This window comes from Anas acuta, chromosome 6 (assembly GCF_963932015.1).
Source record: "Anas acuta chromosome 6, bAnaAcu1.1, whole genome shotgun sequence".
Taxonomy (NCBI): domain Eukaryota; kingdom Metazoa; phylum Chordata; class Aves; order Anseriformes; family Anatidae; genus Anas; species Anas acuta.
In genome coordinates, this window is record NC_088984.1 from 22328511 (window position 1) to 22342656 (window position 14146).

The window sequence follows — 14146 nt, forward strand, 5'->3', positions numbered from 1 at the left end:
AAAAAAGCACTTTTACCCAATGCTGATTTGATCACAAGTTGTAATCCAGAGTGAACACAAGTCATTAAGGGAGTAGAAAGGTAGTGTCCTAACTTACAGCCTAAGTGGTAGGAACTCCTACCTACCCCTCCTGCTCTAAGTTAGGACAAATAAGTAAGGAACTAGGCTATACTAGATTTCACAAGTGGTATGGCAACATAAATAATACAGCAATGTAAATACTTCACTGTACAAAGTGGCAAAAACTAGTCAACTTTGTATGTGGCAAACAAGTTTTCACCATGAGCCATATTCCTTGCACGTCCTCCACTGTCAGTAAAGTCAATATGAGCTAAGAGTGCTCAGTACCTCATAGTGCCAAAGTGAGCAACCTTCACTGCATCCTGCCAAAGTCAGTGGGAACATGCACACAGAGAACATACAACGTTAAAATTTGACAAGAAAAACAGAGTGAGTCTGAAGGTGAAAAATAATATATCTAAATGATAACATGCAATACAGTGATTTTTATTAGGAGGTGCATCAGGTGAATTGCTGTTCTTATCGGTAACATATGCTCTGACAGTACTTACAGCAGTTTTATAGAAGCAGAAGGTCACTTATTATTCTTAGCTTTCTCTAAGAGAAAGTATTACACTAATCTTATCAAGGGAAGATAAGGCACAGAAAAGCTCCTCAGGGTGTATCACTACACACATTGTCTTGATTTCAATAACATCCTTCCAGAGTCTAAAACAAAGTTCTGAAGAACAAGATGGCCAAATGCAGAGAACACCAAAAGTTTATCCTCTTTCCATGAGGGTCAGAAGGAGGTCCTACCCCAGCAGGTTTTACATTGTACATCCATTCAGACTGCTGCCCATAAAGCAGGACAGTTATTACAAGGAATAGGATTCCCAAAAGAACATCATCGTTATCCCACCACTCCTGACCCCACATTTCAACAAATGTATCTCATAGAAAACATCCCACAGTTTTAATTCTTTAACAGCACCCCACGCCTAAACTCATCCTGTAACCTCATACTGAAACTTCTTCCTACACGGATCTGGGGAACTGAACATCAATTTCTTTCTGTACATGTGGCCTTCTGAAGGCCACATTCAATGTTCTCAGTTTAAAATACATTAAGATAATTTAACAATTAGTGTTTAAAGGAAAGTATTTAGACAAACAAGTTATTCTAGATCAGTGCCATAATCACTTGGAAAAGGTGCTGCAAGGGGTGAAAATTGAATGGTTTGCCTTTATCTGTTTTTCCATTTGTTCCAGATCGAACCACTTTCTCTCTATTCATTCCTTATTGGATATGTTCCGGGGAAACTTATTGTTTTTCAAATTGAGTGGTATTAGCAACAAGCAAGAAAAAAACCTCACACAAATCAATGCACCAACAATCTCTTACAGAGATTGTACCATCAATACCATGTCTAATAATCCTCCATTTTATTTCTTTCAAACTCATTTAAATTTCTGGCCACATAATGATACTATTTTGATCAAATTACAATATAAATGCAAACCTACACATCCATTTGCAAATAATCGATTCAAATCTAATCTTCAGTCCCTTCAGTCTTATTTAATATTATGGTTTAAACTTTTCCATTAGCAAGAATACTTCCTTATGTTTACCTTCTATAACATTACTGCAGCCTAGCTAATTATACATCACCGTGGAAACTAAGTAGAGCCAATATTTGATATTTCAACTTCCTGATAGTCTCTTCCTAGAGGCAAGCATTAGTACCAGCCGTTTTTTGTTTAAGAAATAGAAAACAGGGCACAGATAATGTATGTTCTCTTTTGGTTTAAAAAGGGGAACATTAGATGTTTTTCCAAGAAAAAGAGATAGACCTCTGACCCGTCAAACAGTCTCATTGTGTCTATTGTCCATTTGTTTGCAAGCAGCAGGGCTACAGATAAAAGACTTTTCTTATTGCAAGTTGCCTGAAAAGCAATCACTCTGTCTAGTCCCCTTGGTTGCCAGTGGGGCAGAGTGGATAACAACGTGGGAAAACGGATTAAATGGTAGAGCAAATGTGGGTAGTAATAAAGGACTGGGGAGCTGAATTAGGTATCATAGCATGAGAAAGACGGGCTTCAGACTCTGCCACCTACTCTGTATGCAGCATTCATTGATCAAACAAAAGGAAGAAGTGAAGGACTGAGAGCCCATCCGCACTTTCTTACCGTTTAAGAAGATGGATTTTACAGTCCAAATAAAGACTTGTACAGTAGCTATTCACCTCTTTCACAGGCTATTTTATGATCAGGAGAGTATCTAGCCACAACCTAAAGACAAAGGCATTATGTAAAACGCAAAGCTGCTGTGAGACCACTAAGTTAACACCCCACAGGGCTACTCATATCCTCCTAAGTTGTGAGCATCTTTGTACTTGGAGCTGGGAAATATTAAGATATGTACACGTGCCTGAAGGTCACTTGGGTTTCATCTTCCCTTGGAGAAAAAGTGTCTTAACACACTTTGAGGCCAGAAGGTAGAAGTCTCGCTTAAAATTAGGTGTCAGAATTTCATCTGTAACTTCTGAAAACTCTCACCCAATCCGTAAGGCTAGAGTCTTGACACTCCATAAAAAGCTACAGAAATGTAAGCAACGTTGCAACCAGGAACGTCTCCTGATCATGCCATGTCCACACAAAAGAAAACAAATGATCCCACAGATCCTCTTTTGGCCATTTTCCTCGTCAAAGAAGTGCAAGTTTTGCATGCTGCCAAAATCTACAGTTACCCCAGAAGTTCTCTGACTCCTGAGAGAAGCCTATTTTTGGTTTTATTTGTTAATGATTTCTTATTAATTGGCAATATTTCTGAGGATGACCAGAGGACGCTGGGACTTGCCATCTTCCCAGGGTACCTGCCTGAGAAACAGCACCTCCTCCGAAACCTGAAAGTCAGCAGTAGCTTGCAAGAACACGAGATGTGTAAATGAAATACGTTAATTCTTAAAAGTAAAGGTGCATTTTATAAAACGTGGACACAAAAAATCCCCATTCTCTGATAAAATTGGGAAAAGTGGCAGAGTACTGTGGCCAGAGAGAATTTTCCTGTGCCATTTGGAAGTGCAGTATTTACTGACTGACTTAAGTATGGCTTGATGAATATTAATTAGGTGTAAAGTTATCCCTAAAACCTCACCAGACCCATGGGCTGGGTGAATGTATGATAATTAAGTTTAACCTGGAAAAAAAAAAAAGTGGCATCCTTCAGAAAAAAAATAAAAATCTCAGAGTTGGAACTGAAACGTGGCAACCCCATGCCAATATAGACACAACCTCCAACTCACTTGATCAGGTAAAAAAAAAAAATAAATAAATCTGAGCAGGTGCTGCATCATTGACAGTAGTCTCCCAGCAGCCTTTCTCAACTGAGACCAAAGGCTGTTTCACTGCATCATTCCCCAGACTTCCTCGTCCAAAAGGGAAACAATATCGTGCAAAGAGAATGCTGCAAACAGCAGGCAGGGAGGACCAGAGCAATGGCACCTTTGTGTAGATGATGAGCAGTGTCAGGGACAACACAAGGGAGAGGCAACTGCTGTAGGGAAACAGCTGCTGAGAACAATGAATGCTGGAAAGATTATCAACCCTTGGCACTGTAGTGGTGTGCTTTGTAAATAAATCTAATAAAATTAAGAGGAAAAAAAAATGTTTTGTCTCAATGTCTTATCTTTAACAGCTGATTTTAACCATCTCAAATTGTGAACAAAAGTCAGCTGATCAATAAATACGCAGTAAGACCACTTAGCACTTTGGATCACACAATGTTTCTGATGAGTGATAGATCATTTGAAAATAACATTTGGTTTTGAAATGAAGCTCCTGTATGATACATTCTTAGTACTGTGCTTGCATGTCCTATTCTACTTAAACTCAATAAGAAGTCCCTGGGATTGCTGTGATGATTGGATCAGAATCAATACCAATATTTTGGGTAATGTTTACTGCTTTCTGTACCTGACAAAACCTTGGAGTTTCCTGGGAAAAGAATCATTGTGGTTAATGATTAAGACACGTTTAAGCCTCTTTCTATATATACATACATGGGAAAGCAGTAAGAGCCTAATATTTTCTCTTTAAAAGGAAGTATTACTTTAGAAACCTGTTGACATGCATGGAACAAACACCTTCTGGAAACGTTACTAGTGGGAACGTTAGCAACTTTCACAGCTTCACATTAAGCAGATAGTTTTGTTCCTTTAGAGAACATTTTTCAAAATTTTTGTTGTGAATTAATTCTACAGCATGACTCCATGCTACTGAGATCTTTTGTATTCCTTTAAAGCAGAACTGGGCTTTAATTTTTCTAAGCTAAGCTATCAACTCTCACCACTGTCTGCTCAGTAAATTCTAAATGTGCATGCAAATTTTATGCATACCGAGTATAACATTCTTACTGTAGGTTATACCCAATGTTTTTTTTTTCTGGTAAATTTAGAAGTAGAACAACATTGGGTCTAGAATGGAAATTTCACTGTAATCATTACAACTGAGAGAGAACTGCCACAACATAATGCTCAAACACAATCATTTTGGTTTGATTTACAATGCTTTTTCCTATGAGGCTTACGTTACTCATGAGCACCTTAATTCTTTTTGCTGGTACTGATGCTCTCATACTAAAAGTAACTTGCTTTTAATTGATCTTGATAAGACAATATTAATATTTTTATTCAATATATCAAGAAAACATGAGTGCAAGATATCAAGTGAAAACCCGAAGAAATGTCATTATCATTAAATAGCTTTTCAAGTGCAATTAACTCACCAATACTTATGCCATTCTGTTACCCTCCATTATCTGCTAGGATGAAAAAAAGACTACACTTTTCTGGAGAGGGGAGTGGAGAAACATTGCTTTTTTATTGTTCCTACATTGTTTTTATCTCTAAATATAAACTTCATAGGATATTATTCAAGAACTTGAAGTTTAAATAAAAAAAAAAAAAGGAGGAGGGGATTATTTTTAAGTTTCCTTTAGATTAAAAATAACTACAGGAAGATTTATTTTCCAGAGAGATTTTGTCAAATCTGATTTGTCTTCAACCACTGTTGATCCTAACCTTCAGAGCAGGCTTCCTCAACTTACTTAAAGCTATTACACTATTTGTAACTTAATGAACAGACATAAATATACAAAATGAAAAGTTCACAAAGATTTCTAAAAGGCAAAAAAGGTGAAGCTTTCTTATTGTCATGTGAAACAATGAAACCTATCAAACATGTTTATATGTATGATAATAAAAGATTCACCAATCCAACAAACTATTAACTGTACAGTCACTTAAACACAACTAAAAAAGCCATAGGTGACTCACTGGCAGCAACAAGTACAATTACTCCTAGGCTAAAAATCTCCCTTGAAGCTCTTCTGACACCTATTGCAACGTCTGATGGCTCACAAGACAAAAATCATTTGTGTAGAAGACTTGTGAAGACTGGACTGTACAGAAAATAAAAGGCGTTTACGTCCTAAAATAGAATTTTTTCATCTACAGATTTCAGCGCCTGCTGTCTCCATTTTCCCACAAAGAAATGGAGTGGTTAAATGAATGGACCACAGTGACAGGTGGGTCACCAACATCACAGCACAGCCTCCCTGGTTCTCACATGTGCAGTAACGTGCTGTTAGACATGCCCAACCCATGGTGCACACATGTAACCACTGGTACAACCAGGCAACAAAGAGAACTTGGTCAGAGTCAGGAACTAGTTCTCTGATTTGTAAGGGCACGACAGTGCACAGAGGGAGTCAGCATATGGGGCACTGACTGCATACTGCATTTGTAATGTGACATCTGCATACAGTGCACTGCACATACTGCAAAGAATTTAGGACATTATGTGCTTGACAGTTGTTCAAAGGAGTATAAATTGCCCTGCACAGTAGCTGTTAAAAATAAAATGCTTTATACTGGGAAATCTTTTCAAATAAAGTTTCATTTTAATACACCAGACTAAAATCTGTAAACTTTTTTATGGGAATGTGTTCAATGTTGTGCTATTTTCAAAACAGCATTGTGTTGCTAATGAAAAAAAAATTAACTGCTCTACATAGGCAACTCCCCTTAATGTCTCTTAACCATGACTACATAAATAAATGATAGAAGAATAGTTTAATTACTATATTGCAGCATTTCCCCATCTATAAGAATTTAGTTCTCTTCGGGTGATGCCTGATCTGCCATTAAAATGCTTTGTGAATTAACAGTGGGAGAGAACAGATGATAAAAACTCATTGTAAAATAATATTCCCACTAAAATTATGTATCATACCATGGATTTTTCATTTTAATAGGACTCAGTGAAACAGAATAACTTTAAAGATTCCATCCAGCTGGTACCCTAACTGTTTTAAAATGTATGTAATACGTACAAACAAATACTTGTGCATACCTAGTTTGTGTGTTTAGGTATTGCCTGAAATAACAGAAATTTCTGGGCCACTAGTAGATCAGACCAACAACTTTTCTATTATTACATTCTGGTTTTCTAGAATATAATTTCTTCCTTGGCACAACTGCAGCAGTAAGTGGGGCAGACCGTGATTTATTACTGAAACTGTTAGACTACATTTACTCAAGTTATAAAAGAAAAAAAAAGCTTGATGCTCTTCCTAGCACCTATGAAAACAGGACGAACTACACTAAACTCAGCAAAGCATAAAAGAGGGAAAAGGAAGAGGAAAAGTGGGACAGAATGTTTATTGCTGTCAGTTCTTTTGGTGTTTGAATAATTCATAAATGTTTTGATGAAAACAATTATGAGATTAAATGACAATATGAGGCTATTGTGTGTTATTTTGAAAACCTATTTCTAAAGCATCCATAGTATCTACAGCTGGAGGACTTTTTATGTTTACTGATGAGGCACAGGAAAAAAGTTGTTTCTCAAAGCACAAAGGTTTATAAATATGGATTTCTAAAGCACACAAAAGAAGAGGCCAACCAAAGGACTAACTTGAAGATAGGCTTCTATCACTTTCTAAGAGCAGTAGAGCAAAAAGACACTCCAGTAGAACCTGTGGATGACAGAAAAGAAATACATCCTTTTGAAAGAGAAGGAATGGGGGAAAGGAGGATCAAGCAGTGTATGCTATGTACACATATACATAACTTAATTTTCAACCAATTGCATTATAATTTGACATTTTTGCTTCAAGTCTGATAGCACCCAGAAGCTTCAGCCTGGGCAGACCCTAAGAACAGCACAATACAATACAGGTTCTTGCTCAGGAGCTCTGACTGAGGATGGTCTGAGAGATGGGGCACAACTTTCCAGTTCTTTGTCTAGGCTATTTTTAAGAGACCCTAGGCTGATGTACTGAACAAACCTGTGAGACAACACAGGGAAGAAAATACTCTCCCTAATGGAGAAGCAAGTAAAGCACGGAGAACAGAAAAGCTGTGAGCTACGTCATATGTGAAGCCAAGAAGTGAACCCAGACCTGAGCTCCATGATGGTGCCTCACCACAAACCCAAGTGCCTTCGCTGTACACCAGGTTACAATAGATCTTTGTGGCTCAGCAGAAGCTACAGTCAGAGGTGAAGGACATGGCATAAAATGAACATGAGTTACATGCACTGAATGCAGGCAGCTCTTGGACAAGCTACCAAAAAGTTCACACTGCTACCAAAGCAGAGAATATTCCTCTGAGAAGTACTGAACTTACACGAGCGGGAGAAAGTCTGCAGCAAGCTGAATTGCCAAAGATAAATTAGACACTCTAGCCAAAAGAAAACAGAGCTGACAACAACAACAGATGGGAAGAGGAGGGAAGAAGAACAGGAACACAGCAAGAAGACATGAACCATAAGGAAAAAAGCATTCTAGTCTGTGGGAAGGCCTAGGTAACCAGTTAATTACTCATTAAGGTTAGTAGCTATTTATTATTATTCTAAATACTTAAGCGAAGACATCTCGGTAGTGCCCAGCTGCAGTTACCTAAGACAGCACGCAGGACAGCTCTGTTATTTACTGGTAGTTGAACATTCCACTTTACTGACAAAGTAATAGAGTATATTATTCAGTACAAAATTTTATATAGAAAAATAAACTTCTTTTACATGGAATGTCATTTAAATAGAGGTCCAATTGTTTTATTTCAGAGCATAAAAGCAAGCTCCAAAATTTATCAGCATGCTCCTTTCCCTGGGGCAAGCTCTAGCTCATACGATGTTTCCAGCCAACAGGATGACAGCTTTAGTTTCAGTAGAATTTAAGCCTTCATAAAAGAAATATTTGGCTCTTCACAAGGAAGAAAAAAAAGCCCAGCATATCAGCTGGCATACCTGCTATGTTAGCCTATTAAAATAGCTTTAAGCATGAACCGTTTCCTCCATCTAAAAGAAGCTTTAGATACCTTAGTGGCCAATTTTTGAAACACTCACCTGAATTCTGTGCCTATGGAAGTGTGACGGCCTAAGCCTCCGGGAGAAAGGAGAGTCCTTCCCCGAGAGCTTCAGCCTGCCACAGAGGAAGAAGCACTCTTTCATCATTTCACACAGAATAGACAAAACTGATTAAAATGGGCCAGGCTGAAACAAGCATAGCCCACAGATATGTTTGGTCAGGTTTTGGAGCAACACTACTTAGCCCAGCTAAGCTTTAAGGTTGTGCGTATGCATGCGTGTGTATATACACACAGACAGTTATGCGGACATAGATTCCCACGTTTCTCAGCTGGGGACCAAGAAATTTTGTGTAAATATCCTAGAAAGGTTCCTAGAAACTGAATTTAGCCCTTGCTACTGCCAATCAATGCCTGGTGCAGAGCTGCAAATTGGGTAAAAAACATACAGCGATAGAAGGATGTGCAAAGTTTAGTGTTGAAAAAGGTCTTTGTATTTTTTTTTCTACCAAGTGACATAATGTCAGAATACTGTTACTAAGGGTGAAGGGATGCAGTCAGCTACTGCTTTGCTGGCTTCCCTCTCTCAGACAACTTAGAGATCATCTCTGGATTCAGGATAAGGTATGACCAAATTTTGCTTCATTGATAATTAAAAATAAATAAATAACGTAATTCAACTATTGACAATGAAAGTGGTTTCAAACATTTCTCTTTTTCCCATTTCTCTCCTGTGTCCCAGCGTGTACAACTAGGCTCCCTAACAGAATGCAGGCACACAGTTTTGACCTCTGAAGTCAAGAAGCCTTTTGCAGATGTTGAATTTTAGATGGGTAAGTAATCCCAGGGCAATCAGTGCATATTCTGGAAGAGAACTGCATACGTGTCCCAAAAGAGCCCACTGAAAATGGACAGCATTCAGCTATCAAAGCAACTGTCCTCTGAAATTAAAAAGGTTCATTTGCAGCATTATACTCTAAGAGCCCACCAATTATGACTCCTTTTAAAATATTAGTGGCTAGTTTCTTAATGCAATTTCATAATTTAGGAAGAGAGGGAAAATGTATCAATTTCTTGCACAATACATGCCGTTGGTTGACTAAAATAAGGATTACTAATTTTTGACATTTATTTTGCCTTAAGAATTCTCTCTTGGTGCCATATAATCTTTAATGTGCCCTAGCCCCCAAACATAAAAAAAAAACAAAAAACATGACTCATAATCACAGCTAACATTATTACCTTTTTTAATCCTGCTGCAGAACCTTATTTCAATTCATTCTCAGTATCACAACAATAGAATTTGCAGGAAGGGAAACCATGGTAACCAACTAAACGTGCTACAGCAGATATCTGCTCAAAAGAACATGCAGTACCATCACACTTCAACGCCTACCGCTAGCACAATCTCTACCCATTTCCTCTTTATCCTCATCCTAATTATTAAACAAGCTCTCAACCACAAAAGGCTACATTGCAAACCATGTCGTATTGTTACTGTCATTTGCTATATGTCCTAGCATTAAGCACTGTACTACTGTTTTGCCACATTTAAAAGCAGATCTAATACCTCCAGGAGTTAATTAGGAATTTTCAGTTTTCATTCATTTGGAATATCTAATTAACAATAAAATGTATTTTGTATATTTTATAGTCACAGATGTCCTGATATATATGGACACACATGTATATCTAAAATAATCTTATGATAGTCTTTTTTTTTTTTTTTAAACCTCAGGGATGCAAAATTTTTTCATTAGCATTCTCTGATTAATTAAATAGTAAACACTGGTGATTTCTGTTGTGCTTTTTTTTTTTAATAAGCTGCAAACAAATGAATTCATGATTAAGTATATGCATTAAAAATAGGGTGCCAATCTGATGCTCTCATTTGTGTTTATGTTTCACTCTGTTTCACCTGGTGTCTTAACTGATACAATTTCACTGGCCTTCTTAGGCTCTAAGCATCCATTTTATCTGAAGGACAGCTTTGAATATTTAACCAAACTCATACATTAACAAAAAAAAAAAAAATTATTTTTCCATAACAACATACATCTACCTCCATTGCAAATTTTGAAAATTTTGTTTTCTGAAAACAAAACCTCTTTTGTTTCAAATTTTGATTTAAAAGGTACTCTACCTTAAAATCATGAAGCAAACTAACTGCACAATAATGGTCAAAAGTGGACAAAAATAGCTTATCAGATGATCAAAATGCAGCTTCTTATGTAAAAGGCAAGCAGATTTTATAGTAACTCACAGGCAACATAACTGAGAAGTTTTTTTGGGGTGAGAATCACTTGCTCTACCTTATTAAAGAAAAATAAATATTCAACATCTGAATTTTGAATTCAGTTAACCATTCCACAGCATTGCACTAAGAACATCCGACTGACTTTGTTAAGTCTGTAAAACCTATTATTTGTCCTGTCCTACATGAGATCATTTAATCTGTGCTAGGCTATGTATGTAGCTATTGCAGCTCAGGAACAAGTCCTTCAGATTTACTAACGTTAGTTCTATAAAAGCATCAGAGCCTAATGCTCCATAGTGGTCCAAAAAATCATTTGGAAAGGCTTAGAGGACAAAGAAAGAAATCTTCATAGTCCACCCTGAACAGGATGTGCAGTTCTGGTCTCCTCACCTCCAAAAGATCATCACAGAGTAAGGGAAAGGCACACAGAAAGATGAGAGAGATGATGAGAGGTATGGAACAGCCTCACTACAAAACCTGAACATATAGCCTAGGGCACACTGACCTATCAAGAGAAGAATAATGGGGACGTGACTGGCATGGAAAAAGTAAATGGGGATCAATTGTTCACTGTTTCTTGTAATACAGAAACTAGGGAGCGTCAAATGAAATTATGAGATGGAATCCACAAAAAAGGATGCTTTTCCCCATCAAGCATAGTTAAGGCATAGTTAAGGCTACAGATGCAGACAGCAAAATCTATGAGAGTTCAAAAATGCATTCAGAATGCTACTATATGAAAAAAAATTCTCTCCATCGAGACCCTGAAAGAACAGCAAATATAACAGTTCTGCTCAGAAGTCTCTGAACAGCAAATCTTCAGAGATTGAGAGGGCACAGCACACCAGATAACTACTACTATATATTCATCTTGTTTGCATGCTTTTCTTTCAACATCTGCTCTTAAAAGGTATTGGAGAGCAGATACTGGACTGGACTATGTACTGTATCCAGCCCCATGTATTCATAGTCACAGAACTTGCTGATACAGGTACAAAGGTGTGTAACTGGGTATAAACTCTTTGCAAACAATTAACCAGATCTCTTCTCAGATCTGCTCCATTTATGATGACTTAAGGTATCCCTTAGAATGAGCTAAAAAAGTGAAATGCAGAAGAGCTGCACTAGGAGCGGGATGGCACCTCAGAGAGCTTCATGCACCAACTGCAGTTGGATTCTGTGCTCTTTGGCTGTAGCTGAGCACTGCAGCTTCATGTGATTGTCCAATCTGTTCCAGATTTCACAAAAACATGTTTTCATGTCTGTGAATTCTGTCTGCCTACAAAGGAGTTATGATTCGTGGTGTTAACAGTTTATTCCCTATCTTCTAGAAAGACTAAAGCTGTTTAACAAGTAGAAAACTTCAGTGCAGAGCAAAGACAATCCGAGTACTTTTGGAAGATGCCCACTGTAAGTACAATCTAGAAGGGAGCAAGCAATTAGGATAGCGACAAAACGAGAGAAAGTGGGTGTTTTTCCCCTAAAATATAGCCCTCTATGAGATGATCTTGTATATTAATTTCAGAACAAGATCAACAACCACTTTTCAAAAATGAGTTATGATTCATTAATCTCTTATCAATTTGCAGCATAGAGAATGATGCACTCAAAAATATGTTTGGATAGTCATAATAACGAGTGCTGTCTCTATCTCTTGGTGTAGCTTGCTTTATAGCCAAGATTTTATTTGGTGTTTTTTCTAACTTCCAATTAAACTATTTCAGTAACTTTATATAGCAGATACCTGACGTTGAAGTAGATTAGATATGATGTGTTACAAAATAAGTAAATCAATCAAAGAACAAACACCAAGATATTTTTGACAGCATCAAAACCACATTCATTGGGAATATTGGTATATTCTGAGTATCTAATTCCAGGGAGAGGAAAAACGGAACCTCAGCAAAAACTCTGCCTTCAGCCAAAGGGAATGCAGACTCATGCCATACTTCCCAGCAGAGAATAAAGAAATCTCTCTGCTGCAGTTCACAGAGATCTTCCACCTGAAGTATGAAAGCAAACAAATACCCTCACTCATAGATGTTAAAGGCCAACAGCAAGACAACAGAGCATTACTTGCCAGGAAAAGGAAAGCAGCATTCTAGAACACAACCCTTAATAAACGTGTAATCAAGCTCAAGTAATCATGCCTGTGCTCCAATATAATGAAATGGCTACAGTGTGTTGCAGGTTCAGGTTGAGGTGTTTTGCCAAATGCTGCACTTCTTCAGAGTAAGTAAATAACAAAACCTTTGCTATCATTTCAAACTGTTTCCCAAACTGATCACCAACAGCTATACATTCTCTATTATATTGGCTGTAAAAAGAGTTTTTATGGCTTTCAAAAGGGTTTTCCAGTTTGGAAAAGATACCATCAAACCTAGAAAAGACCCGTCTTTTGTCTTGCTGGACCGGAGGAGCATTTGTAAAACAGACTACACTAGTGCATCCTGCAAGATGCTCAGCAGCTTCATCAGTCACAGGCCCAGGCCCTGTGCATTCTGCATCATCAGGAGCAAACAGCAGGAGTTCTTTGTCCCCAAGATCAGAGTTAAGACAACTGTTCTCTTTTAAGTTGTGAATGAATGTTGTAAGAGCAGAAGTAGAGGTAGTATTAGACCCTAATAAGCAATACCAATTCATTCACATTGCTAATGCAAATCAGTAAGAATGTTAATAATGTTTCTATTTGGAATCTTAATACTACAGAAACAAGTATCTTGGTACAGCATACATTTTCTTTTTTCTGAGAAAGAAAACTAATTTATGTTAACGTAGTGTTCCAGGATATTTTTATTTTAATCATAATCTTATTTTACCTACATAAAACTTTCAATAACTGTATATTTCTCTTTCATTGTTTTCCTATACTACTACAACTCAAAACAGAAAAAAACCCACCATTTCCCATTTGACAGCTCAGACCAAAATAATCTCAATTACTTTAAAAGTAATTAAACTATTTAAAATTTACATGTTTTAAATATGTGAATATTTATTATCTGATACTATCTGATCTACTTGCTAGAGTTTTACAGAATGAGGAAACAGATCTGCAAACACTGCTAGTTAGGAGGGGTTCAGACAAAAAATCAACTGATTTATTGGCCACTCTGTAGAGGGACTAGAAAGAACTAATTGCTCTTCAGCAACAGCTAGCTAGCAAGTAACCCACAGAGCTGACCAGTCATGGGATCTCATAGGATTCCTTCTATTTCTCAACTGCCTGCTCCCTCAGTGTCTACACATGGGGTGTCATCATGGAAAAAAGCCAAATGAAGGACAACCAGCAAAAGCACAACTGCTATTATCTTGGCAGTGCAAACAATAAGGAATGTTAGCACTTCAGAAATGGCTAAAGCACTTCAGAAGGCTAAAGGCTAAAGATATCAAATCTTTAATAAGGGTTAAAAAAGGTTCAAGTTCATTAAATGCTTACCATGATTAAAAAAATATATTAAAGAAACATAAGGAAGTTTAAGCATTAAGGTCAACACAACAGTATAATCTTTTTAAT

General features: G+C 37.2%; 1 protein-coding gene and 1 long non-coding RNA gene across 5 annotated transcripts in view; one reads left to right on the plus strand and one right to left on the minus strand.

Moving 5' to 3' along the window:
* CHN1 (chimerin 1) overlaps positions 1-14146 on the minus strand; it is a 95896-nt gene that overhangs the window by 50716 nt on the left and 31034 nt on the right. Inside the window, exon 6 of one of the 4 annotated variants that reach the window (XM_068685730.1) lies at positions 8413-8488. The exons of the other annotated variants lie outside the window; for them this stretch is intronic. Coding sequence (XP_068541831.1) covers positions 8413-8488 — 76 coding nt within the window. The remainder of the gene's footprint in view (positions 1-8412; positions 8489-14146) is intronic. 4 annotated transcript variants of the gene reach the window in all.
* Positions 7241-13521, plus strand: LOC137858268 (uncharacterized). The gene is made up of 4 exons (XR_011097608.1): positions 7241-7896; positions 9115-9205; positions 11961-12039; positions 12510-13521. It is a non-coding gene; the product is annotated as an uncharacterized lncRNA (long non-coding RNA).